General features: G+C 34.4%; 2 protein-coding genes across 2 annotated transcripts; one reads left to right on the top strand and one right to left on the bottom strand.

Moving 5' to 3' along the window:
• Positions 1-891: 891 nt before the first annotated feature.
• On the top strand, positions 892-7,413 carry hoxc6b (homeobox C6b). Its single transcript, XM_051103943.1, has 3 exons — positions 892-1,234; positions 3,667-5,897; positions 6,238-7,413. The coding sequence occupies exons 2-3, from the start codon at positions 5,504-5,506 to the stop codon at positions 6,537-6,539; spliced, it is 696 nt and encodes a 231-aa protein (XP_050959900.1). The 5' UTR covers positions 892-1,234; positions 3,667-5,503; the 3' UTR covers positions 6,540-7,413.
• A 9,695-nt stretch (positions 7,414-17,108) lies between these two features.
• On the bottom strand, positions 17,109-23,236 carry smug1 (single-strand-selective monofunctional uracil-DNA glycosylase 1). Its single transcript, XM_051103942.1, has 3 exons — positions 23,161-23,236; positions 20,392-20,698; positions 17,109-18,226 (listed from the first exon to the last, which is right to left on the bottom strand). Exons 1-3 carry the CDS (start codon positions 23,184-23,186, stop codon positions 17,699-17,701), a joined length of 861 nt encoding a protein of 286 aa, XP_050959899.1. The 5' UTR covers positions 23,187-23,236; the 3' UTR covers positions 17,109-17,698.
• Between the last annotated feature and the right edge of the window lie 1,535 nt (positions 23,237-24,771).

Consider the following 24,771-nt stretch of genomic DNA (forward strand, 5'->3'; position numbering starts at 1 on the left):
TTTTTCTCATTTTAAATGAATACTAAAAACCGAGATGAAAAATTTACTTCAGACAGAAAAGTACTTTTACATTGGTAAAATAAATATTCAGAGATATCTTCAAAAGGCTTTTGAATTTTGGCGCACTTTTTTCTCTATATAGTGTTGCTATGGCAACTAGTAAATACCGTAAATTTGGTTACGCGGGCGTGTGTGGAAATATTTAAACCACGTGTGTTACAATTAACCCCGAGTTAGTTTGTGCCCCGCGTACCCCTATAATAACGTGCATTAGCATGTTAGCAAGTTAATACGCTTAACACACTTCCATTTCCCGTCGGGTGTTTCATTAAGCTGGAAGCAGTAGAACAAGTGTAACCTCGTTTCTATTGATGATAATTATAGTTTATTTTCACAGTATATAAATAATCAGACATGTCGAATGCACACTGGATAACACATGTCGAATTTAAAACTAGTTTTTTTTTTTTTTATTGTTTACATTGCTCTAGAAGGCTACTTGTGAAAGAGATAACTGTTCTCTTAATCACATATTACAAACATCGGAAAACATTACTGATAATACATATGAAAAGGATTATAAATCTATTTTAAAATATACTCATATAAATTAATTTGTACATATAACCTCAGTTGTTAAAGAATGAAAGTCCGAAGCTTACATGCGAATCCACGAGTCTCGATTAGCAAAATAAAAAATACAAAAAAAAAGTGGTGGTACAAGACAGAAAGAAGGCGCAACATTCTTGGTTGTTTGGTGGAAAATTTACAGCTATGTAATAAAAGTTTACGACTAAGCCAATGAATGGATTGGCTGTGCTAAGTCACATGGTGTCCTCTCCATGGTCGTGAACTTTATACTGTTGTCTCTTCTCCGTTAATACGCGTTCCCCAACAGGCTGAACACGGAATGTTCCGTTTTTAGCAAGTGTAACAACATCAAAATGTACTTGACAGTCGTTTCTGTCTATCAGTTTCCTTTGCATTACTTCTCTCAATGCATTTGTTCTTCAAAGTTATGTTCTTCAAAAGTAGACTACACTAGTAGAGAGCGTTGCTTTTTCACTAAAGGACACGGAGATGGACACCCACCAAATGTGGATTACTTCATTTGGAGAAAGACAGAGGGGGAAAGGCTTGTTAATTATGAAATGCTTGCGAGAATCCCCCGCCTTCTCATTAGGCTTAGCCGGAACTGTCATAGTGCATCACAAGGAAACCGTGTTGAGCTTGGGTAAGTTTAATGTTCTGCACTTCTTATTGGTTTACTTTTGTCTTTCAGTCAGTTAACACACTCACAAACACACTTGTTGGCGAAATAAACATATTTGTACTGCATTAGCTAGACATTTCAATAAATTGAGAGAGCACTCTTAAAGGAAAAATCTTCAGTTTATACAAGTAGTTTATACAAAATAGGCCAGATGTTCAGTCGGTATACCAAAATACATAGAAAAGTATGCCCCAATTTAAAAGAATTACGCTCTGTACTGTATGCATTTATGAGGGCAGTACTGCTATCTAGTGTTTATTAATGTTTGCTTTGTCTTCAGCGATTCTCTTTATTTACTAGTTTATTCCCTTAATATCCTTATACCACTTACTCCTACGTACACTATATAGTATGCATGAGTAATAAAATGGGGTGAAAAAAGGTCATTTAAAAAAGATGAATGTTCATATTCTGCAAATAAAATTGGATAAGGCAAAATAATACGGACGAAATGTTACTATACGTTTCCAAAAACAAACAAACAAACAAGCATCATATTGATGATAATTCTGCGATATCATGGGCGTCAAATACCAATAATTGAATAGCAGCGATGCTTGAAATGCAGATGAGGAATTTCATCTATTTTAAAATACTGTCTGAAAATGTTAAATAGTACTACTCTTTCATATAAATAAATACATTAAGAGTACACTCATTTCCTTTTTTTTTATTTTATTTTTAGTATTAGTGCACAACATACAACATACGGTAAACACAAAAACATCAATAGAACTGCAATGACAATAATCAGAAATGACAACCTGAATAATGTTAGTAGTATGTGAGTAGCAGTAGTAGCAAATATAATAATAAATACAGCTATGGAACAGCAATGGTAATGGAACAGCAATGATAATAGCAGTAATGAAAATAATCAGAAATGGCAATCTGAATAATATTAGTAGTATTGGAGTAGTAGTAGCAAGTATAATAATAAATACAGCAATGGAACAGCAATGATAATAACAGTAATGAAAATAATCAAAAATGACAATCTGAATATTAGTAATAGCATTTGAATAGTACTAGCAAGTATAATAATAATAATAATAATAATAATAAATAATAATACTAAAGATGGTAATGATAACAATAATATTCCGTGATGACGGCAGCAGTAATATCATTAATAATAGCAGTAATAATAGTGATAGTAATAATAATTCTAATAACACATACCCATACCCAACACATACCACATCTATCCTAACCTCTGTTTCAGTGTTTAGGTGTGTGTTTTTTTTTTTTTTTTTTTTGAACCAGGGAAATAATTAAAAATAATAATAAATGTAAAGTTAATTTGAAAATAATAATATAATTTATTGTGAGATTTCTTTTTTTTTTTTTTTTTTCTGAAGGAATAATTACATTATAATCAAGTCTTCAGTCGTGCATTAATCTGAACGGTGACAGCTATAATTAGTTAAAAGATAACTTGCTTAGAAAAGTGCTTAGAAAAATATCATTGAAACTTAGGAAACTTTAATTAAAGCTGCCATATAACAAATCTGCTTCACAGGTCAAATAAATGAAATAAAATGAAATAGCCTAAAAATGTAAAGCCTGTACAAAAAGGCTACTAGACAACGTGATATACATATATATATATATATATATATATATAACAACAAACAGGGGGGAAAAAACTATCTGTTATAACCGTTATGTAATTTTAGGCGCTTGGCTGTTTCCTTATAAACATGCAGAAATTCATCAAGTTTTTCGTCGGGTGTGTGAGGTTCTTTTTTTTTTTTATATATATGATGTCATTACGTTGAGGTCTTGATGCTAGCCAATCGCTCCATTGCTGATCATGGTTTACATGTACCGATATATGCCCATTCCAATGCACACAAGAACGCGCAGTAATTAACTTAGTCCAGATAATTTAATGAAATCCGAAAATTCGTTTGAAGAACCAATTTAGCCAGAGATGAGAACGATTAGAAGATCTGGTATCTATCAAATTTTTAGATGTATTTAGTGAGGTTCGAAGAATTCTGCCGTTAACGGACCCTGTACAAATATTAAACGAAAAAAAAAAAAAATAAATAAATAAATAAATAAACTAAGCAGGATGGAAGCTGCACTGTTTGGAATGTCATCGGTACCTCCAAAATATTTCAGTGTTCTGGAATAAAAAAAAAAAAAAAATTGTTTAAAGTTAAATAATAAGTAAAAACTGATTATTAGTATAAATTAATTGAATAAGATCACATATTATTTTAACTAAATACAATCTAACACATTTATTTTCCTGTCATTCTAAAAATAATGGAAATGTATAGGCCACTCTAATAATCAAACAATTCTTCTTCTTCTTCTTCTTCTTCTTAACCTATGATGATGATGATTGTTGTTACCTCATTTGTGACGTGTCATGCAAATAGCATTATGTAGCATTATCTCTTTATCATTTGTCAGTGTTAATTTATACCGTTTGTGTTATATAGCCTATACATACTTTTTTCAAATATTAGTGAAATTAATGTTGTTTATGTATTCGAAGCAATCTGTGTTAACTACAGCTATCTGGCATTTGCCGTCTCAGTGGAATGTTGTGAAGGCCAGACTCTCACAGGCCACCACAGAGAACTGCAATAAAACAATTTCCTGCACAAATGCACTCAACAACATGTCTTTCTTTCTTTAATTCCAATGTACTTTACACTTAAACTTTGCTGTTTGTTTTATATGTTGTTGTCTGTTCCGTTTTGTTTACGCAACAAACACTATGAACCCCTTAGCAAGTAGCAAGTAGTTGATTATAGACATTCAGCAACAGTTTTTATGAGATTCACATGGACATTAATTTAGCATGCTATTAGAATCATGGAAAAAAGAAACACCAGGTTCGACCTGTGCCTTTTATAATATAAGTTAGACCTGTACATATTTCTTTTCAGTTTTTTGTCTTTTTTTTTTTTTTTTTGTATTAATACTGTACTAAAGTAGCTGCATTTGACGAAGTGCCTCTTTAAAAAATATTACAATTTTGCAATTTTGTGTAATTTCCCTGAAAGATTACATACATTTACATAGAATCCTTAGCTGATCAAGCCAGTACATCAGGAGCTGTCATACAATTTTCAGTTCGCACATCCAGGAATTATTTTGCAGTAAAACCATAAACCACCACTCTTTAAGCATTCAAGTTTTAATTTAAACGAACCTGCAAGTCGAAAATGTAATATGCATCTGTCTTCACTATACAGTGGTTTAATTTAGTTTGATTCTGATACGTTGTTGTAAAATTGAAAGTCGTGAAATAGAAATAGAGTTTTTAAAACAGTTTCTCAAAGGTAGATAGGCCAAATCCAAATGAATATATTTCAGATATGTATTGCGTGTTAAGATATTTTATCTCTGTTCCGTAACCTTTATTAATTCAGATATACTTAAATAGATACATACAAACCATATATTATGAACAACAGGCACATGTTGTTCTCATTATGTAGACGACTTCGTTGTTGGGAGTATCGATTTTTAAACCAAACCATTGAAGCTAGGGATATTCACTAATTACGTAATCTTATTACTAAACCTTTAAACTCGTTTATGCAATAGAGGTTGAGGCTTCTGGACATAATTCTGTACTATAGGAAACTACATTAACGAGCCAAAAAAGCAAGGGGAAAAAAAGACAAATAGTCAACTAGTAATTTATGCAACTAAGCCACCCTCAAATGCATTTATTTATTTATTTATTTATTTATTTATTTATTTATTTATTTATGTCGCTGGCTTTTTACTATGAAGTGTTAGTTTGTGTGTGTGTGTGTGTGTGTGTGTGTGTGAGAGAGAGAGAGAGAGAGAGAGAGAGAGAGAGAGAGAGAACCCACACAAAGAGGAAAGAGAGAATCAATAATCAAATATCTCAATATAAGGGGGTGTGCATGCGCTATGTTCTGCACGCATTTGTAACAGGGCAAAGAAAAGCCAGTCTTATTTTGCAATTTTATTGTTGCTTCCTGCTTTTTATTGGAAGATACATAGTCAGCTGACATTGTCATCTCACCCATCTTTTAACGAGGATTTAGAAACATTAGGTTGCGTACACATTCTTTGGTGGATTCCTGAAATAAATTATAAAGTATTTATACAATTATTGTAACTAAAGACAGGTTGACAAGAATAAGCGTGAAAAAGAGAGACTGTAGAGAGATTGAGGAAGGGAGTGAGAGAAAAGGTGTGTGTGGGTTTTTTTTTTTAAAGAAAGAAGGTATGAATTCCTATTTTACGAACCCGTCGCTCTCGTGCCATTTAAACGGCGGTCAAGAAGTTCTGCCCAATGTTACACTCAGCTCGACAAACTATGACCCGGTGCGACACTTCTCGCCATATGGCGCTGCCGTGGCCCCAAACCGGATATACTCCAATCCGTTCTATTCAACACAAGAAAACGTTATGTTCGGGTCCAGCCGAGGACCGTACGAGTATGGATCAAATGTGTTCTATCAGGAAAAGGATGTGCTTCCGAGTTGCAGACAAAGCCTTGGGCAAACACAGGGCTCACTGGCCCAGGATTACGCTTCAGACCAAAGCAAGACTCTGTCTCAGGAACCAAAAGGAAGTATTCAGATATATCCGTGGATGCAGCGGATGAACTCGCATAGTGGTGAGTACAGTTGAATTTAGTACAGGGCGGGCTTTGTTTTTAGGATTGGGAAACCGACGTTTTATTGCCCCATAAAGCACTGATGAAACGCCTTTACTGCCCGAAAAGCGCTTTGTCATTAGTGCATTAGTGAAACTCTGTTTGGCTTAAACAAAGTTTGTTTGGCTTTTCCACCAACCAAGATAAACCTAGAGGATTATTCTCCAAGAAGTTTAAATGTATCTAGTGGAAGGGGACAGTGATGAATATACTCGTGTCGCTTGTCTCCAACTTAATTTGAACAATATTTTTTAAAACCCTTTTTTCCCTGATTTTAACTAAATCATCTCTTTCCTAACAGGAGTTGGCTATGGGTCTGACAGACGGCGAGGTCGCCAAATCTATTCGCGATACCAAACTTTAGAACTAGAGAAAGAATTCCATTACAATCGTTATTTGACAAGACGCAGACGAATCGAGATTGCCAATGCGTTGTGTCTGTCGGAACGCCAGATTAAAATTTGGTTTCAGAACCGCCGGATGAAGTGGAAGAAAGAGAGCAATCTCACATCCACCCTCAATGACAGTGGCTCCGTAGGAGCTGGCCAGGACACGGACAAAGAAGAAGAAGTGGAAACAGGAGGAAAACAAGAGAATAGCTGACTGCCATACCACCTTATTAAAGACTGGGCATTCAATAATGTTCTACTACATTATAACTAGGCTACCTATCGAACTTTCATAATTTGCACAATTTATTAACACCAAAAACTGTTATATTTCGATTAGATGCGATGCGTATTTTGCCCCTCCGTTTATCATTTACCCAGAACTGTGGAAACTTACATATTTCCAGAAATTACATTCCTAGAATTACACATAGATTGTTACAAATCAGACAGTAAAATCTTTTTCTTTTTCTTGATTTGGTCTTGGCATAATCTAAAAGCATCCTGGGATATCTTGGATGTTGAGAGGTGCATATAATGGACTGCGAATACAGACTTTGACCAAATACGTTAAGGAAATTTCAAATGTTACGCTACAATAATTATAGTGTATTATCACAAATTGTAAAACAGATAACATTGAGTGCACTGTAAATGTTTGTAAATATATGACAACCAAATACTTTTGATGAACATCTGTGTAGCTTTGCGAAAAATGTAATTTAATGCATTTCTTTGATTTCTTTTATGTGTGTGTGTGTTTTTTTTGTTTTGTTTTGTTTTGTTTTGTTTTGTGCTACGTGCTGTAGGAATCATACGGTGTAAAAAGTATTCTCAGATAATTTTGGAAAATTTTGATTATTAGATAAACGTTGTAAATACAATGTTTAAAAATAAAGTAAATAAATCTTCAATAAAGTTGTGATGAATATGACGACAGTACTTTATCTCCTCATAATTATTAAATCCAATCAAGTCGCAAAAAAAAAAAAAAAACTTTAAAAACGACAACTACACCAGAAACCACTCTAAATTACAAAGTGAGGTTGCCATTGAGAATGCTATACTGCTATACCTTCCGAACATTTAAGGCCTATTTATTAATTGTAATACACTGAGATTACATTGGAATTACATTTTTTTCTCTCTCTCTCAGTGTTCTTACAAAAATAATAATATTAGTGATTTAAAACATTAATCCTCTGTCCACTCATGATCCATCACAAAGCTGATGCTGGTTAATAAATAAATAATCTGTTAATTTACAACGTTAAATCTGAACGGAGAAATTTTTATGCTCTGATGTTGTCTCGAAAACAGATGCACACAATAATAAATTTTACTTCCAATATTAAAATAAAATAAAACAAGACGAATCTTTAACGTATTATTTTATTGTTCACTTCACTCCGCACGTTAGATCTATCTTTTGCCTTATAAGCATGAAACCGTATACCATTAAAACAGGATATAACGTCGTACGCCGGTACATTTCTAAACTTTGAAAGAAGATTAGAGATTATCTGCAATAGGTATTCATACCAAGTTCTCAAATTAGGAATGAACAAAATATTTTTTTACTACCTTATACAAACGACATCACTGTATACACTGTATTCAACTCATGCTAAAAGTACCACGAAATAATTGTGAAATTACTGTAAGACGCAATATTGTCTTTGTGTGGCTTTGGTCTGACAGTTGCTTTGCTATCCAATGCTGTTTAAAAAACAAACAAACAAAATCCTTGTCCTTTTCCTCTCACAAATTTCTGAAGATGCAGGCAAAACAATTTACGGTAAGTTTTCCATCGCAGGTCCATGAACATATTTAACAGCAGATGACGCTGTCGGGCGCTTTTCCTCGCCGTGCCCTGAGCTTCCTCCCTGCACGATTTTACCAAATACTTTGCGAATCTCCATTACTAAGTTCCAGATTTAACCCATTTTATGACTGGATTACACTTGCACGTTATAGACACAGGTCTTCTATTTATATAGATCATTTTTTAACTTCAGCGAAAATTAAAAATCAAATAGGTTACATATGTAATAATGATGCACATGTTTATGTGGTCTATGAAAAACTAACGCAGATGTGTTTGTAAATTCATGAGTGGTCCATTCGTTGTCCACGCGATCTACTGGGCACCCGCTTTTGTCGTTCAAAACAACTGCTACGTTTTTATGTCCAGGCTCACATATATCCCTTCACTGCCTCAGTTTGCTTGATTATTAGCCTGGCTCTTCTGTGAACGGCAACTGTAAGTAAGTCAGCACTCTCTTGGTAAGAATGAATACTTCAGTTGATACCCCCTATGTCCATATCATTTTAATACTTTTAGAAGTCTGTAAGAAATGTCCCAGTCCAGCATATGGGACATTGTGAGCCAAATTAAATCAAATGAAACGAGCAGCAGTTATACCAGTGTGTCTAAACTTTCCATGAGAGACACGGTAAGGTTATCTGATACAGTTTATCTGAGGTGTTGCTTTTTCTCATTTAATTGTTTTGAGTTTTATAGACCTTATTCGGAAATAGTAAAACTAGTACCAGTGAATTTTATAACATCCAACAGTTGCTCGTAAAACTGTCCGCTAACACTGACAGGACAAAATTTATGACGGTAAATAGGCCTAATCAAACTTTTCAAAACTGCACGCAAAGATACCTGTTATAAGGACAGAATTCGTTGTTTTATAAATAGGCATACATGAATGCGTTTTTTTTTACATTATAATAATAGTAGCGTGTGGACTATATCTGTTTATTAGTGCTAGATTTTTAAACTTTCTCCAATTATAAATATATATATATATATATATATATATATATATATATAATATGTTGATGAACAGGAAGATATATTAGCATACATGTAGGCCTAAGTGTACCACTGTACATGACGTTTAACACCACCGTTACAAACGTATTTTATTGTGATTCCAACCCCAAATCTGGAAAATAATCAAGGACGAGTTATACCAAACATGAAAGAACCTCATTTCAATTGTCTCACGAGTCTATGACGTACTTTCATCGCCCACGCCCTGTGATCAAACTTGATTTCAAAATCAGCCTAAAAGGGGGATTTCAAGCTAGAGGTTATAGAGCAATTCCGGGGTGCAGCTGTAAGAAAAGCAAAAGCATAGTAAACGACAATCAAACTCCAAGATATTGCTATGACAACCAATTCTCTTAAGTTATTTTTAGGCTACATAAATGCGATGTTGCTTTGTGATGCTTTGGAACTGTTGCTGTGTCTGATTTTAGGCGTTCATTTACAGCAAACAAACTACAACAAAATCAACACAAAACAAACGAATTTGTTGTTTATTTCGCAATACCGACTTACAGTGAATATACGGTCACTGTATATTCAGGGTGTATTTTATTTTTGTTTAGGTTACATTTCCGCAGAGAATAGTTCACACCTTTTCATGCATTACATTTTTAATTGCATTTCCGTTAACTCTTGAACACAAGAAGAAAAAATCATATTAATATGGCACATACACAACCTTGCAAACCGTGCATTTTCTTTGTGCCTTTTTTTTTTATGAAACATAAAAACGACCCGTTACGGGTTAAATTTTCTATATTTTCTCCCAGAGTGTACCCGATGATCCCTATATATAATATCATGCAAAGATGTTTTCTCTAAATATGTTTTTTGCTAGTTTAATCCCAATTTGAATAACTGGACAGGAACAGGAGAGGAACAATGTTTAGTTGGCAGATCAATCTGTCTTCATTAACTGATTCATAAAACAAATTAAATTTGGGATGTATGCAAGCATGCAAGGAATTTATATTAATCAAATGTAATTAATAGCGATTACAATATCAAGGGTAATAAACTTTATTTATGATTTTAGTCAGAAAAACAGCTATACCCCTTTCAGTAGTTAGGTATCTCTCCTTTTTTTAGGTAAATAGATTAAAAATCTACTTGTAACTTGAAAATGTTTTTCTATTTACTACTCTTTGGTTTTATACAGCCAGTTTACCTTATTGAAGACCCTATCTGTGCACAAATAAGTCACTATGACCAAAAATCTGATCTTAAAAAAAAAATATGTTTTTTTACCATGATTTTTTATTATTATTATTATTATTTTATTATTTATTTATTTATTTATTTATTTATTTGTATGTACGTATGAATGTATATATGCTGCGATTGGCCATGGGTGGACGGACTGGACATGGATATTTTTGGGAAATGCACATTAAAATAACGTAAGGAACGATCCCTTGCACTTAAACTCTTCTAGATTTTACAAAATTTCAGTTTTAAGAAATGTTTCCTTAACATTTCAACATTGCATCAACTACTGATAAACACATTAAATTTCATTTGAATGATGGCTTGGTTATTTCAAACATAATAAAATGCACAAATTAAAGTTATTTCTTATTTACATATAGGTCTTCCAGTTTTGTTGACATTCACACAGACCAGCCAATAGTCCGGTGGTTACACAGCATTTACAAAAATCAGTTCAGGTGTAAGAAGTGTTTCAACTTTCCACTGGAAAACACAATTTTCATTTGAATTATCATTCAGTAGGTTATTTAACCATGTATTAGTATGTCTTTGGAAGGCTTTTGCATTCAAATGCACAAATTCACATTATTTCTTATTTACATGTAACACAGAGATTCCCAAAGTTTTTTGTCAGTCGAACCACTTTCACCCAATACATTTACTTAAAGTACCCAGTGCCCAGTACCCAGATTTTAAGATAAGTTAATAATTAAGTAGCACATCTGCATGCTCAGTGTTCTTTAATGTTGGTTAATGGTCACATGACATGCATGTAAGCAAATAAAATATTTCACCTTTTTTAGTAAGTGGTTTCTTTTGATTGTTGTTAATTTATTTTTTTATTATTATAATTTTACCTATTTTTAAATTCATTAGCGTTTCATTAAACTAAAATGTCCTTCAAGAACTCCAGTTTGGAGTTTGGACTTAATGTAATATTTAATGCTCTTCATGTTGTTAACAGCTAATAGAATGCATTTTCTTTCTTTTTGTATTTTATATCAATATGGTACAAGATTATCCCATTTAAATCAATGTGATAAACGAGATAAGTCAAAAGTCGTGTCTAAAAGTATAGTCTGATTATGTTACCTAACATGTGTAATGTAATGGATTACTTTACTAACAACAATTTTTTGTCATGTAATTTGTAAGTAATCTACTCAGGACTGTTAATATATAATACTTAGAAATAATGAATAAAACAGCTGAAACTGTGATCAATAAAGAGTCTTGAATACATGTCCTTTTAAACGCGCACCCCCTCAAGTTACTTTTTTGGGAGTATTTTATGTTATTTTATTTTTTAACCTGGCAATAGCGCAGATTTTCTGAGGTGTTTACTGTCCAAGATTACAAAGCTGTTTTCAGGAGGAGCAATCAACTGTAATGCAGGTTCATTGTCTGGCTCCACTTTTGTTTCAGTTATTTACAGCACAGACTTGTAAAACTTTATTGCCCTAACGCGTCATAAAACTTTATGGCTTTCCTTTTGCATCTACAATTACTACAGTTGCTTCCTGTTTAGTTAGACAGATACGGACAGGGGGAAATTTATTGAACAAATAAACTACATTAATACCCATGCAAAGCATTCCAATTCGTTCCCAAAAATGAGGACTTTGACGAAACATTAAAACATACGTTTTTTCATACGATGGCAACCATGGTTTACAATAGCAATCAAAGTAATCAAGTAATCAAAGTAATCAAAAATAATCAGTTACATTACTTTAACAAAACAATTGAAATAATTATACCTTTTTAGTAACTTGTAAGCTGTAACCTATTACATTTAAAAAGCAACCTATCCACTGGTGCGTCACTGAAATTTATGTTTAAACAGGCTCTAACCAAAAACACTCTGGCCCAGTTTCACAGACAGGGCTTAGACTAAGCCAGGATTAGGCCATAGTTCAATTAGGACATTTAAGTCATTTTTATAAACATGCTTAGAAAAAAACATTACTGGTGTGCATCTTGAGACAAAACAAAGGCACTGATATATTTTAAGATCAGTCAGTGCAATTTTATTTCAGTTGAAACAGCTCAGACTTACATTTTAGTCTAGGACTAGGCTTAAGCCTTGTCTGTGAAACCGGGGGCAAATGTATATATATTTAAATTTATATTTCAGAATTATCAACAATTTTCTAGGCTCTTGCAGTCATATGGCACCAAATCCTTAACAAACTGGCTTAAAGGCTCCCACAGTTTAGTATGTTTCTTTAAATTGTAATGAAATAGATATCTGTCCTTCATAATCCAACTGACCCTAATTAATATCGTACTTTTATTTATTTATTTTTTTTATTTATTTTTTTTTTTGTTTGTTTGTTTCTTTCAATTTGACATTTTCTATGATTTAATTAATAATTTGTCATTAAAATCACGAACCCCCTGCAGTTTCGTCACGAAGCCAAGTTTGGGATGACATAATGTTTAATGCATTTTTTTGTTTGTTAATTTCAACGAATGGAATATATTTTATTACTCTTGGTATTTTCATATCAGTATGGTACATGATTATCCCATTTAAATCGATGTGACAAACGGTCAAAAGTATTCTAAATGTAATCAAAAAGTAGATTATATTAGGCCTATCTAAAATGTGTAATGTAATTGATTACGTTACTAACTACAATTTTTGTCATGTAATTTTGAATCAGTGAGGGACTACAATTTGTAAGTAATCTACCCAGCTCTGTCTACATCTCACGTTGAAAAAACAATAAAACTCAGTATAAACTGATTGTCTACACTGCATGCGGCGTGCCGTGAGTACAAATTTCCGACAATAAACGGATGTCTCCTCCTGTTTATGACATATAGGCACAAAGGACAAATTATTTGCAAAGGGCGGTGTAGTCACGGTGTAACATGAGAGGAAAGGAAATGAGGATGCACAAAAATAAAAACTGCATGTCATCTGACTAACAAAAGCATCCTTTAAAAGTAGTAAAATTTATTTGATTGATAAGTAAGTAAATAAATAAAAAATGATGACTACGTCACTGGTCATTTGAAGGGATAGTTCACCCCAAAATAAAAAATTGCAGTTTATCGCCCTCAGGCCATAGATGTAGGTGACTTTATTTCTTTAGCTAAATAGAAAGTAAAGAGGCTAAAACTCTCCTTGATGAAAAATGCAAATCAGCAGCTGCCCGTGTTTAAGAATAAAGAAGCATATCAAGGAACACAAATTGAATATTCATGGCTCCAGACAATATACTGTGGTTTTATGAAGCAAAATGATTGGTCGGTGCAAGAAACTGAACATTATTTACAACATTATTACCTGTGATTTATAGCCTCAGGCAGTGGGTAAACACGATTCTTTTCCCACAAACTGATTCTTTCAGGCGGTTTGTTCCAAAGAACTGGTTAAATTAACTATATTGTTTACTTAATTACACAATAAAGGTATATGCAATTATGTTAATAAAGCACCTGAAGATGTGAAACGTGGATGTTTAATATATCTGAATCATACTTACCAAGTTTCATTTGGCTCATGTGCTGGAATTTCAGTATGCAAATGATTGTGCCCTATATCACAAACCCCAGAAGATTTCAGTCCATTCTTGAATTTGCTGTTGGAGCATACAGCAGAATGGCACTAACAGTGAATATCAAGAAAACTGAAGTCCTCTGTCAATGGTCATCAGATCCTCCACAAAAACTTTCAGTATTTACTCATGATTCCCCACTCACTATAGTATAGTTCATACATTTGCAGTTATTTATCTAGTGACTGTAGCACAGATCAAGATATTCAGTACAGGATCATATATATCTATAAGTAATATCTATATCTATAAGTGTATATATATATATATATATATATATATATATATATATGGTAGTCAGCATTTGAAGTGGATCAGCATCTTTCATCAAAGTTGTCATAAAACCAAAACATACTTGCCTTAGGACAACTTTGATTAACTTTTTTGATCGACTTAAAATGTTGAAGTATATATATATATATATATATATATATATATATAAAGTTCAGATGCAAAACCAGCTAAAAGCCATCTCGGTCAAAAATGAGATAATGATATGGAGTGAATGCTCCTGACACATATTATACGTCCATCAAATACTTTTACTGCAAACTCGCTAAATTCCAGCCTCAGCCCAATCAGAAGTACCAGTACTTACATAGAAACATATACAAAGTAGCCAGAAAGAAATGTTCACTTTAAAGAAATACGTCAGATGGATTTAGCTGGTTTTGCATCTGAACTCTTCATATATTACATGAATTATTTATCTATATGTTGCCAGTGTTGGAAGTTTTCTTAAAAAATGGGTATTCAGTGTTGTTTGTAGGTGTTTACATATGTATGCATGTATGTATGTACTATATTGGCTCCACAGAAATTGACTTAAAATGTAAATTAGTATATGTTATACTCCCTGTGTACACTGCATATTATTTTCAGCTTATGGTTTGGAATATATATATATATATATATATATATAGTACTGTCATTATTTAAATAAACCAAATAATAAAATAAGTAAAAATCCTGTTCTATGCATTTCTTTCTTCCTCATCCTAAGCTCTCTCCAGTGGATCTCTGCACCTCTTCATTTGTCACTCTAGTCTAATTCTGCTGTAATAAAGCCCTCATTTGTCTTTGTATTGATGGCTCTGGCAAGCATCAGCCATTAAACAGGGACTAATGCTCATGTTCAGTGTCTCCGCTTACTTGTTGCCAGGGGGTCACCAGGAGTTCACCTTGTCAAGACCTCCTAAAGGTTCTTTATACTGTATCTGTGTAGCAGACATAAGCAATACACAATACAGCTGTAGATGAATATTACTAGTGTTTTTTTAAGGCAAGCACTATTTGTATTTTGCAATGTTTCACCTAACACCTAACACCCCATTGTCAAGAAACTTAAGATGTAGAGACAGATAATGAACTCAAATGTGGAGTCTTTTGAATGGAATAGGAAATGACAGAAATGCAGGTGAAGACCTTTGGAGACCTTGTTCTCCATAAGGGTAGAAAGGAAAAGTGAGGTGTGTGTTTTACATGGTGCCAGGGTCTTTTCACCATACAAATGCCATTGGCAAGGCTCATTGAGTTCATTCATTATACACCACAGAGAAAGACAATCATTAGGCAGTCAACAGGAAGATGCAGTTAAGTAAATTTGTATGCATTTGACCCACTGGCAGAAAAAAAGGCAGGAGTGTTTATATACAAAGACAAGAGTTGGGTTCCTCCCTCATGAAGATTAACCATGGTTTTAATACAAACAAAACAAACAAACAAAAAAAAACAAAACATGGTCACTATAGTTAAACCATGGTAACCACAAATTAACCATGGTCTTGCTACAGTTTAACCATAGTATTTGTAGTAAAACTATGGTTATACACTTTTACCATAATAAAACCATGGTTAATTTTTGTAAGCATTTGAAAGTGTGTGTGTGTGTGTGTGTGTGTACCTGGTATTTATCACATTATGGGGACCAAATGTCCCCACAAGGATAGTAATAGCAGTAAATTTTGACCTTGTGGGGATATTTTTTAAGGTCCCCATGAGGAAACAGGCTTATAAATCATGCAGAATGAGTTTTTTTTTTTTTTTTTCAGAAAGTAAAAGTGTGCACAGTCTCTGAGGGCTAGGTTTAAGTGTAGAGTAGGTGTAGGGCGATAGAAAATATGGTTTGTACAGTATAAAAACCATTACACCTGTGGAATGTCCCCATAAAACATGGAAACACAATGTGTGCACTGCATAGTGATAAAACAACTGCACAACTACCACACTCTATCCACACATACTATCAGTTACAAAGGAAAGACTCAAACAGATCAAAAAAAAAAAAAAAAAAAAAAAAACACTACTCCATTCCACACACCAGAATTCCAAAGAAGAAGAGAGTATTGTCTGGTATCTGGTATCTTTACAGGACTGTTAAAGTTAACTTACATTTTTGTAAATCTTAATCTGAGCTCTAAAAACTGACATATTGCATGACTTTGTGTCATGCAAGGTCATCGAAAAAATATAGAAATGTTCGAGGTGGTCAGCAGGGTACAGTTGAGACACAATGTATCATTTATTTATTATGTTTACTGTTATTTTATTTATTAGGTTATTGTTTGCATTTGATCTGTTTTATTATTGCTGTTTGCAATTGTTCAGTGTTTCTTTACTGTTTTACTGTTTACTGTACTCAACTTTTCAACTGTTACTATTAAAATGATGAACTGAAATTAAATATCGCTGTTTGCCATTACTGTACAATGTTTTACAAATGAACTACTTTAAATTAAACAAATAATCAAATAAAATACTGAACTGAAATAAAAACTGTTGATTTCTCATTTTTAAAGGTATTTTACATTTGCAATGAATTGCTTAGGCAGCTTTACAGCATTACGGATGGGTGTCTCAACTTTACTCGGGTACTGTTCCACACATGGGTACAGTTGGAACAAAAAAAGCTTCTTGTGTTTGAGCTAATTGTGGCAAATGTGACCTACTTGTGGATGTTAATAATTAGTAATATTTTAGAAATGTCATGAAAAATCATTTCTTTTCAGTCCCTAGTTTTGGCTTGGTAATGGAAAAAGCAAAAAGTGTACCAACTGTACCCCACACTTCTCAATTCACATCAGATATGCTGATCATATTTGTTTTTCTTTGAAATACAGGACAATTTACTTAAAAGATTAACACAAAACTATAGGATGGGGGTTAACATGAGGTAGAATTTATTGCCATCACCCATACATTGACTCAACATTGAGGTTTAACACATAAAAAAAAAAAAAAAAAACACTCCACTCAACAACAAAAATAACATTGAACTCAAGGTATATTAGCAACCTCCTAAGCTCACTCTGGGTAAGTTAGTGTATTATAATCAAAGACTAACATAGAGTAACATCTACAGTATTTTTTTTCCTAGCTCCACAAATGAAATATGCAGTAACAAACAATATAAAAAATACATTTAAGATTAAAAAAAAAAAAAAAAGGAAAAAAAAGACCACACTTACCACATATTCATGCACCTTTACGTCTTGATATACAAAAGAGCTTAAAATGGCCATCAAAGGTTCTGTACACATATATACATGCACTGATAAATATTACACATAAAAGAAAATAAAAATAATTAATGTGTGATTAAATGCTCCATTAATGGTCATAGCATCTGTTATCTTAAACATTACTTCTTACTTTCATCAGTCTCATTTCATTAAGTCACTCATAATGGCAATTATAAGGTTTAAAATTATTACCGGGTAAAAAATGCAGAGGTAGTATTTGTCATTATCATCATTATCTGGTAAGCAAATGTAAAACCCCCAGATTACCTAGTTTGTCTCTGGCTATGCTAGCCCAACCTTTATTAGCCAGTGGGTTTCTAGGGGACGGATGCATAATACCCTCCACTCTTACTGTGATGCCTGCTTCCAATAGAGCCCGTCGAGCGCGTTGCTCGGCTAGCTTGCCCACTCCGATCACCATGGAGACACCCAGTACAGTGACTACCTGACAAAGAGCGCTGTCACAACAGGACAAAAGGGCATCACGCTCCGCAGCCGGAAGTTCAGGCGGGGTTAGGTTCTTGCCAGACTCACTCATGAAGATTAGAGGGCACAAGTTGTGGACAAAACAGTGGCGGAAGAAGTTGTGAGTTTCACCGCAGAGCTCTTGGAAAAAGCCCCAAAAACGGGCTCCGCTCACTTCACTCTGAGTGCAGTCGAGGCCTGTGATCCGCCGCTTAGGGTGCTCCTCTGCTGGACGCCCAACGACTCCAGTGATCTTCAACCAATTGCGAACTGCTTTCACCTCACCAAATGGAACCTTGGTAATCAGGAACAAAGAGATGTAGTTGATTTCTTTCCTTTTCTTATTCTCTTCTCCATTAAATAATGTTATACTTATATTATATTAAAAATTGCCATATTAAACAAAGTTTTCATCAAAACACTGAAGTTGCTACTGTTATTATTTTTAAACTATAGGAAATAATTCTGAAATCTCATTCAAACAGTGTAAGAATCTATAACTATAATCTATAATCTATAAATAAGTTACAAAAGTGACAACTATAGTAATTTTTGGGAAAAAATACTGCTGATATTAAATGTGGCCACTATTACAGAAGCTTTTGTGTGTTTTACCTGCTTTTGTTTTTTTGTATGCTTTTATACAGTTCATAATCAACATTCTAGGACTTTCTCCTGGAAGGACTTTGTTATATACTGCAACTTAGTAAAGGAGAAGCTCACTTCCAGAATGAAAATATCCTGATAATTTACTCACCCACATCTCATACAAGATGTTCATGTCTTTCTTTCTTCAGTCGCAAAGAAATTACATTTTTCGAGGAAAACATTCCAGGAATTTTTTCCATATAATGGACTTTAATGGTGTGAAATGGGCTGAAGGTCCAACGTGCAGTTTCAATGCAGCTTCAAAGGGCTCTACGCAATCCCAGCCGAGGAACAAGAGTCTTATCTAGCTAAATAATTGGCCACTTTCTTTAACTGATGCGGATATGTGTCATCACACACTGCGTAGTCACGCTGGAAAAGTCATACGTAGCTAGTTCTTCTGTGTACTTTGGTTCAAACAAGTAGGGTAGGGAAAAAACTCCTCCAACTTCAAAATCAGCCGACATCATTGTTTTACCTTTTTTGTAAAGGGAGTTTAACTTTCTTTGCAAGTTTGCTTTACAAACATTGGGTCGATACCTTTGCATAGGTCAAGCAAGCGTGATTGTGAAATTCGTGAGGTTGAGCTAGTGCAAGATGAGCATTTGTGGTTAAAAAGTAAATAAATTTGTATTTGTCTTAGAAAATGATCGATCGTTTCACTAAATAAGACCCTTATTCCTGGCATTTTGTAGAGCCCTTCTGAAGCTGCATTGAAACTGCAGCTTGAGCCTTCATTGGCCACAATATGGAGAATAATCCTGAAATGTTTTCCTCAAAAACCTTAATTTCTTTTGAACTGAAGGAAAAAAAAACATGAACATCTTGGATGACATGGGGTGAGTGAATTATTAGGAAATTTTCAATCTGGAAGTAAACAACCCTGATGAGGAGTGATTGTCTGTCTGCTATTCCCAACTGGGCCAAACATTTCAGCAAGAGAGATTTGGTGTAGGATAGAAGACTTGAGCTCGTAACACAAACAATTTTTTTTTTTCAAAACGCTAAAGAAGACAATACTGGGATCCAAATAACACTAAATCCCAGTAACTATAAATGTACTGACCAAAAAAAAAAAAAGTTATTCAATTATGGCATTATCTCGCCATTATATTTTTCTTTCAGAGTTACTGCAGGTTTTATAAATACTTCTGCTTCCAAACAATACAATATGGAAATAACATTTACTGTACCTTCTGATTACACTGCAAAAAAGTGTTGCTCATCTTCACTGTTTTGTCTTGTTTTCCAGGACAAATGTCCAAAAATTCTTAAATTAAGATACATTCATTTCAGATGCAAAATGTCTTTTTTGTGTGTGTGTGTGTTTAGTTTTTTTGTTTGTTTTTTGAGAAATTGCTTAAACTGTGAGTTTATGATTAACAAGAATAAATATCTGCCAATGGGCTCAGAAAAATGAACTTAATTTAAAGGAAAATGTCCATACCCCTCTGTCAGACATTTGTTGTTGTTTTAAGCATAAACTTACTTAATTTGGTTCAAGACTTCATATCTTCATTTTGCATCTTAAATGTATTTTGATTTAAGGAAGTTTAGATATTTGGTTAGGAACACTAAGGAAGGTTTTTTCGTTTGTTTGTTTGTTTTTGTTTTGTTTTGGAGTTTAATGTCATGACTTCCAGAATTTAAGACTTCTGTTCGAATTTAAGACATTTTTAGGGTCTTTTGTGGAAAGGCGACTTAAAGCCCACCAAAACTCTTTACTTTCTTCACTAAATTTAATCTCAAGTAGCATCATTACAACAAAAACAGATAACGTGAAATCATAATAAAGAATGAAAATCTTCTGACCCCTGTTTGTGCCATGCCAAAAGGCCCTGGGTTCATGCCCAGAAAGAGAACACTCTGCCCTTCCTGACAGTATTTCTCCACATAACATTGATGTGTGTCCCAGGCATATTCAAGGGGGTTGTATGTGTATCGCACTGGTTTCCCAAAGGACAGTGTCCGTAACCGTGCATTCAGTTCCAATTCCGCCTGTAGGAACCTTGAAGCAGCTGTAGAGCCATTAAAAAGTTGTTCAGCACCCAGGCCAGGGAGACTGGTGAGATCTTTTCCCAGTAAATGGTCTCTCTGAGACACATCTTCATTTTCCAACCTACAAATGAAACGATTTTCATAAATAACTAAATTTAAACAGATTGGTGGCAAGGCTCATGCACAAATTAACTTAGTGGGGCAGGGCCACAACCTAACACTTTTTGAATTTCTCAGTTTGTGTAAATCCACGTGTGGTTCTGAGTATATTTTTTTATCCACATTAATTTTACACTTGTCTAGTACAAATATGTCATTTTGTCTTATAATTACAATGTATATGTTTTTTTCGTTATTTACCTCAAAAGAAAGGAAGTGAAATGAGACAACATGCCCCTTAGGTGGGCTACACTGTAACATGAGAGGGGCACATTGTAACATGACCATATGACAGCTTAAAATTGAATCTAATGAAAAAAAATATGCAAGACAAGCTAAAATATTTGGTCAATAAAATAAAATTGTTAACTTTTTTCAAATAAAAGTGTGTTTTTTTTAAGAATTAAAAATTGGATTTTGACAATGAACACATTGCAACCATGCTTGGGACGGCCCTGATCGCAACACACAGCTATACAGAAGCCTATAGTTCAAGACAATGTGGGCAAACAGATGAAGAAACACATTCAGACATTGCGAGAAGTTCCCCTCCCTCCACACACAGCTCTAATAGAACACGAGACACATAAATCTTGAAATAATTTCTAAACATTAAACATGGATTGTCAGTCTTTATTCACCTGTTTCTTGTGGTTTCTCATTACAATCCATAAAATTAGTGAAAATTGCATTACTAATTTCATAGAATAGAATAGTTTAATAATAGCGGGGCATACTGTAACGCAGTGTCACAACTTGGCGACCAAGTTGCTAGTGGGCGTTCCCGCTAGTGGTTGCCTTGACAGCGAATCAGGTTTCTTGCCGCTAAATACAAACATTTTGGAGGCAAAAGACTAAATATAATATGAATTAAATCTGTACATATGAACAAAAAATGAACGAGAAGCAGAGCCTACTTTTTTCCACTGAGTATGTTTATCTATGGCTGAGAAGAGAACGATCACATGAGCTCTGCCGTCTTCTTTCCTATTGGCTGTCGCTCCCGAAAGTCGCTCTTCATTTACATAAAGTTGAGCGATTCTGAACTTTGTCGCGTCGCTGGACACGCCCCATCCAGTCGCCAACGGTCGCTGTAAGCCCCGTTCACACTACAAGCAACACGCAGCGACAAAGCGACGCGATCCCATTCTTTCAATGGAGAGCTGGCGATTTCCGGCGACAAGCGCAACATCGAGCTACAGCGACCGTTGGCGACCGGATGGGGCGTGTCCAGCGACGCGACAAAGTTCAAGCTGCGTTCACACTAGCAGCGACTTCGATGTCGCTCTTGTCGCCGGAAATCGCCAGCTCTCCATTGAAGTGAATGGGATCGTGTCGCTTTGTCCCTGCCTGTCACTTGTATTGTGAACGGGGCTCTTGTCGCCGGAAATCGCCAGCTTTCCATTGAAATGAATAGGATTGTGTCGCTTTGTCGCTGCCTGTCGCTTGTGAACGGGGCTTGGGGCGTGTCTAGCGACGCGACAAAGTTCAGAATCCCTCAACTTTATGCAAATTAAGAGCGACTTTCGGGAGCGACAGCCAATAGGAAAGAAGACGATAGACCTCATGTGATCGTTCTCCTCTCTCAGCCATAGATAAACAAACTCAATGGAAAAAAGTAGACTCTGCTTTTCATTCTTTTTTGTTTGTATGTACAGATTTAATTTATATTTATATTATATTTAGTCTTTGCCTCCAAAATGTTTGTATTTAGCGGCAAGAAACCTGATTCGCTGTCAAGGCAACCAGTAGTGAGAACGCCCACAGCGACAGAAGTCGCTGCTAGTGTGAACGCAGCTTTACGCAGCTATATCTTTAAAAGGCTTTTAAATTTTGGCGTGAATACCGTAAATTTGGTTATGCTACTGCGTGTGTGGAAATATTTAAAACACGTATGTTACAATTAACCCCCCGTTATTTTTTTGCCCCGCGCTCCCCTATTGTTTGAGCAAAATCATATACATGCTTTTTATAAGACTCTTTATAAAGTAAGAAATTATTTAAAAAATAAACCGTGAATACAGTTATATTATGGGAAAGGGACTGCACTGAAATGCATCTGTACTACAGTGTACAGTGTTTACAGTTAAGTCAACTGCTGTAGATTAAAGGCATACGAACTGCAGGCTTCATTGCACATGCAGTGCAGCACCTTGAGGTACACAGCATTTCTGCCGCATAGATTGCAGTATTATGTAATTATTTAATTCATTTTTGAACGGTGCTTTATATGAATTTATTGTGCTATGAAAAACAAACAAACTCTAAGATCTCACATGAAAGATCTTTCTATCCCACTTTAACTCATTCTCAATTACTCTTCGCGATACATGACTCACTACAGTGAGATAAAATTGAACAACGTAAAACCATTTCATTAATTACGCTTATTAGAATTTATTTTATCACGAATTCGTGATTTACCTCTCAACATCGGGATGTGACTGCATTCTCCCAGATGCGTTTCCGGCAACAAAAGAGCGTCCAGAGCGCGGTGCATCCTGGGATCTTCTTCTTCTTCATAGTATTGATTGTGGGTTGGCAACCTAGCTTTATGATGCATTACCGCCAGCAACTGAATGGAGGGTGGAGCAGAGAGAAATACTACTACTACTACTACTACTAATAACAATAATACTTATTATTATTTTTATTATATTGTTGTTGTTGTTGATGATGATGATGAAGATGATGTTCCTGTCGTTATATTATAGTTGTTATAGTATTATTATTTCATTTAATTTTTTGAATCCACACATGTGCCATTAATAAATTATCTAATCTTCCTCGCATTCAATTTTGACTGTAATATTTGTGTTTTGCTGTTATATTCTGTGCAATGCAAGACTGCGTGTTCCATTTTTCTTTATTATTCCAGTAAGTACATAATCCAGTAGTGCTCTATTATTTGACATATTTTCGATTCACCTTTTTCTCTGTAATCCTAATTATTCACATTTCTCAGTATTTTATATAAATGCCTCCACTTTCTTCCCCCATATTTTAATTACAGATTTATAAATAAGCTCCTTGGCTTAGGAGGTCAATAAATCAATGTTAAAAGCCAAAACAGTTCTCAGCAGCAGCCACAAATCACAGCAAGCAGATTGAGAGAAAGGTTACTCACTCACTAACTCAGCTGCTGTAACAAACGAAACAAGACAGAGAGAGGGCTTGCAGCATAGCAGTGGAATCGAAAAACAGCCCTTTAGTCTAAAATACAGGTTCTCTTGCAACAGGTAAAGCTTCAAGAATAAGACACATCAAATACCAAATGTATCGGTTAGAATTTAAATGCAAGTAGAAAAACATACAAATAAAAACAAGTGTCCAAAAAAAAAAAAAAAAAATCAGAACATTGACCTTCTGTTTCTGTTTTATTTCATAAATAACACTGTATTGCTTGCAGTCAGAATAAGTTATACTGTATCATAATAACACAGTTAATACTATTGTCTCACCATTATAATAATTCACCATTATAAGTCTGTAACACTTGACTCAACTGAAGCCATTTTTCTACAAAAAACAAAGACATTTTATCAAATTATTTCCTATTGTGGTTCACAGTAGAAAGTTATACAAGTTTGGAATAATACAAGAATGAGTAAATGACACTAATTTTCAGCTAAACTATCCCTTTATTTAGAACCTAAATTACAGCATGCAGACTGAAGTTATAACTGTGTGCTCTTCATAAATGCTAATGTACCTTTAATGTGCTCTTCATAAAAGTTTATACCTTTACACCAGGGGCGTCGCTAGGGCTAATCATTCGGGGCTCGAGCCCCGAAAGTTTTTACTCCAGCCCCGAATGTTTTTTGTATGGCCCTATATTTACACGGAATTTGTCAAAGTTTGAACTAATTAATCAAAAGTTGATCATTAAACTTAAATCATGTGAATCCTGCATGTTCTGGGTGTCTTTTTATGAATGAACGGCGCGGATGCGCGGCTTCGTTTTCTAAACATGTAATACTGACACGCGCAGTCATTTCAGCGTCTGCCGTTTCACTAAATGAAGGCATAAATACA

The sequence above is a fragment of the Labeo rohita genome, unplaced genomic scaffold (assembly GCF_022985175.1).
Source record: "Labeo rohita strain BAU-BD-2019 unplaced genomic scaffold, IGBB_LRoh.1.0 scaffold_61, whole genome shotgun sequence".
Classification (NCBI taxonomy): Eukaryota; Metazoa; Chordata; class Actinopteri; order Cypriniformes; family Cyprinidae; genus Labeo; species Labeo rohita.

What these genes read in the sequence shown, in the direction of transcription:
- hoxc6b (XM_051103943.1), top strand. Translation starts at nt 5,504, where the DNA reads ATGAATTCCTATTTTACGAACCCGTCGCTCTCGTGCCATTTAAACGGC. An exon ending in GCGGATGAACTCGCATAGTG is followed by an intron (nt 5,898 to 6,237) that starts GTGAGTACAGTT and finishes CTTTCCTAACAG; the next exon opens with GAGTTGGCTATGGGTCTGAC.
- smug1 (XM_051103942.1), bottom strand. Translation starts at nt 23,186, where the DNA reads ATGCAGTCACATCCCGATGTTGAGAG. An exon ending in TCACATCCCGATGTTGAGAG is followed by an intron (nt 20,699 to 23,160) that starts GTAAATCACGAA and finishes TTTCATTTGTAG; the next exon opens with GTTGGAAAATGAAGATGTGT. An exon ending in TTGGCATGGCACAAACAGGG is followed by an intron (nt 18,227 to 20,391) that starts GTCAGAAGATTT and finishes CTGATTACCAAG; the next exon opens with GTTCCATTTGGTGAGGTGAA.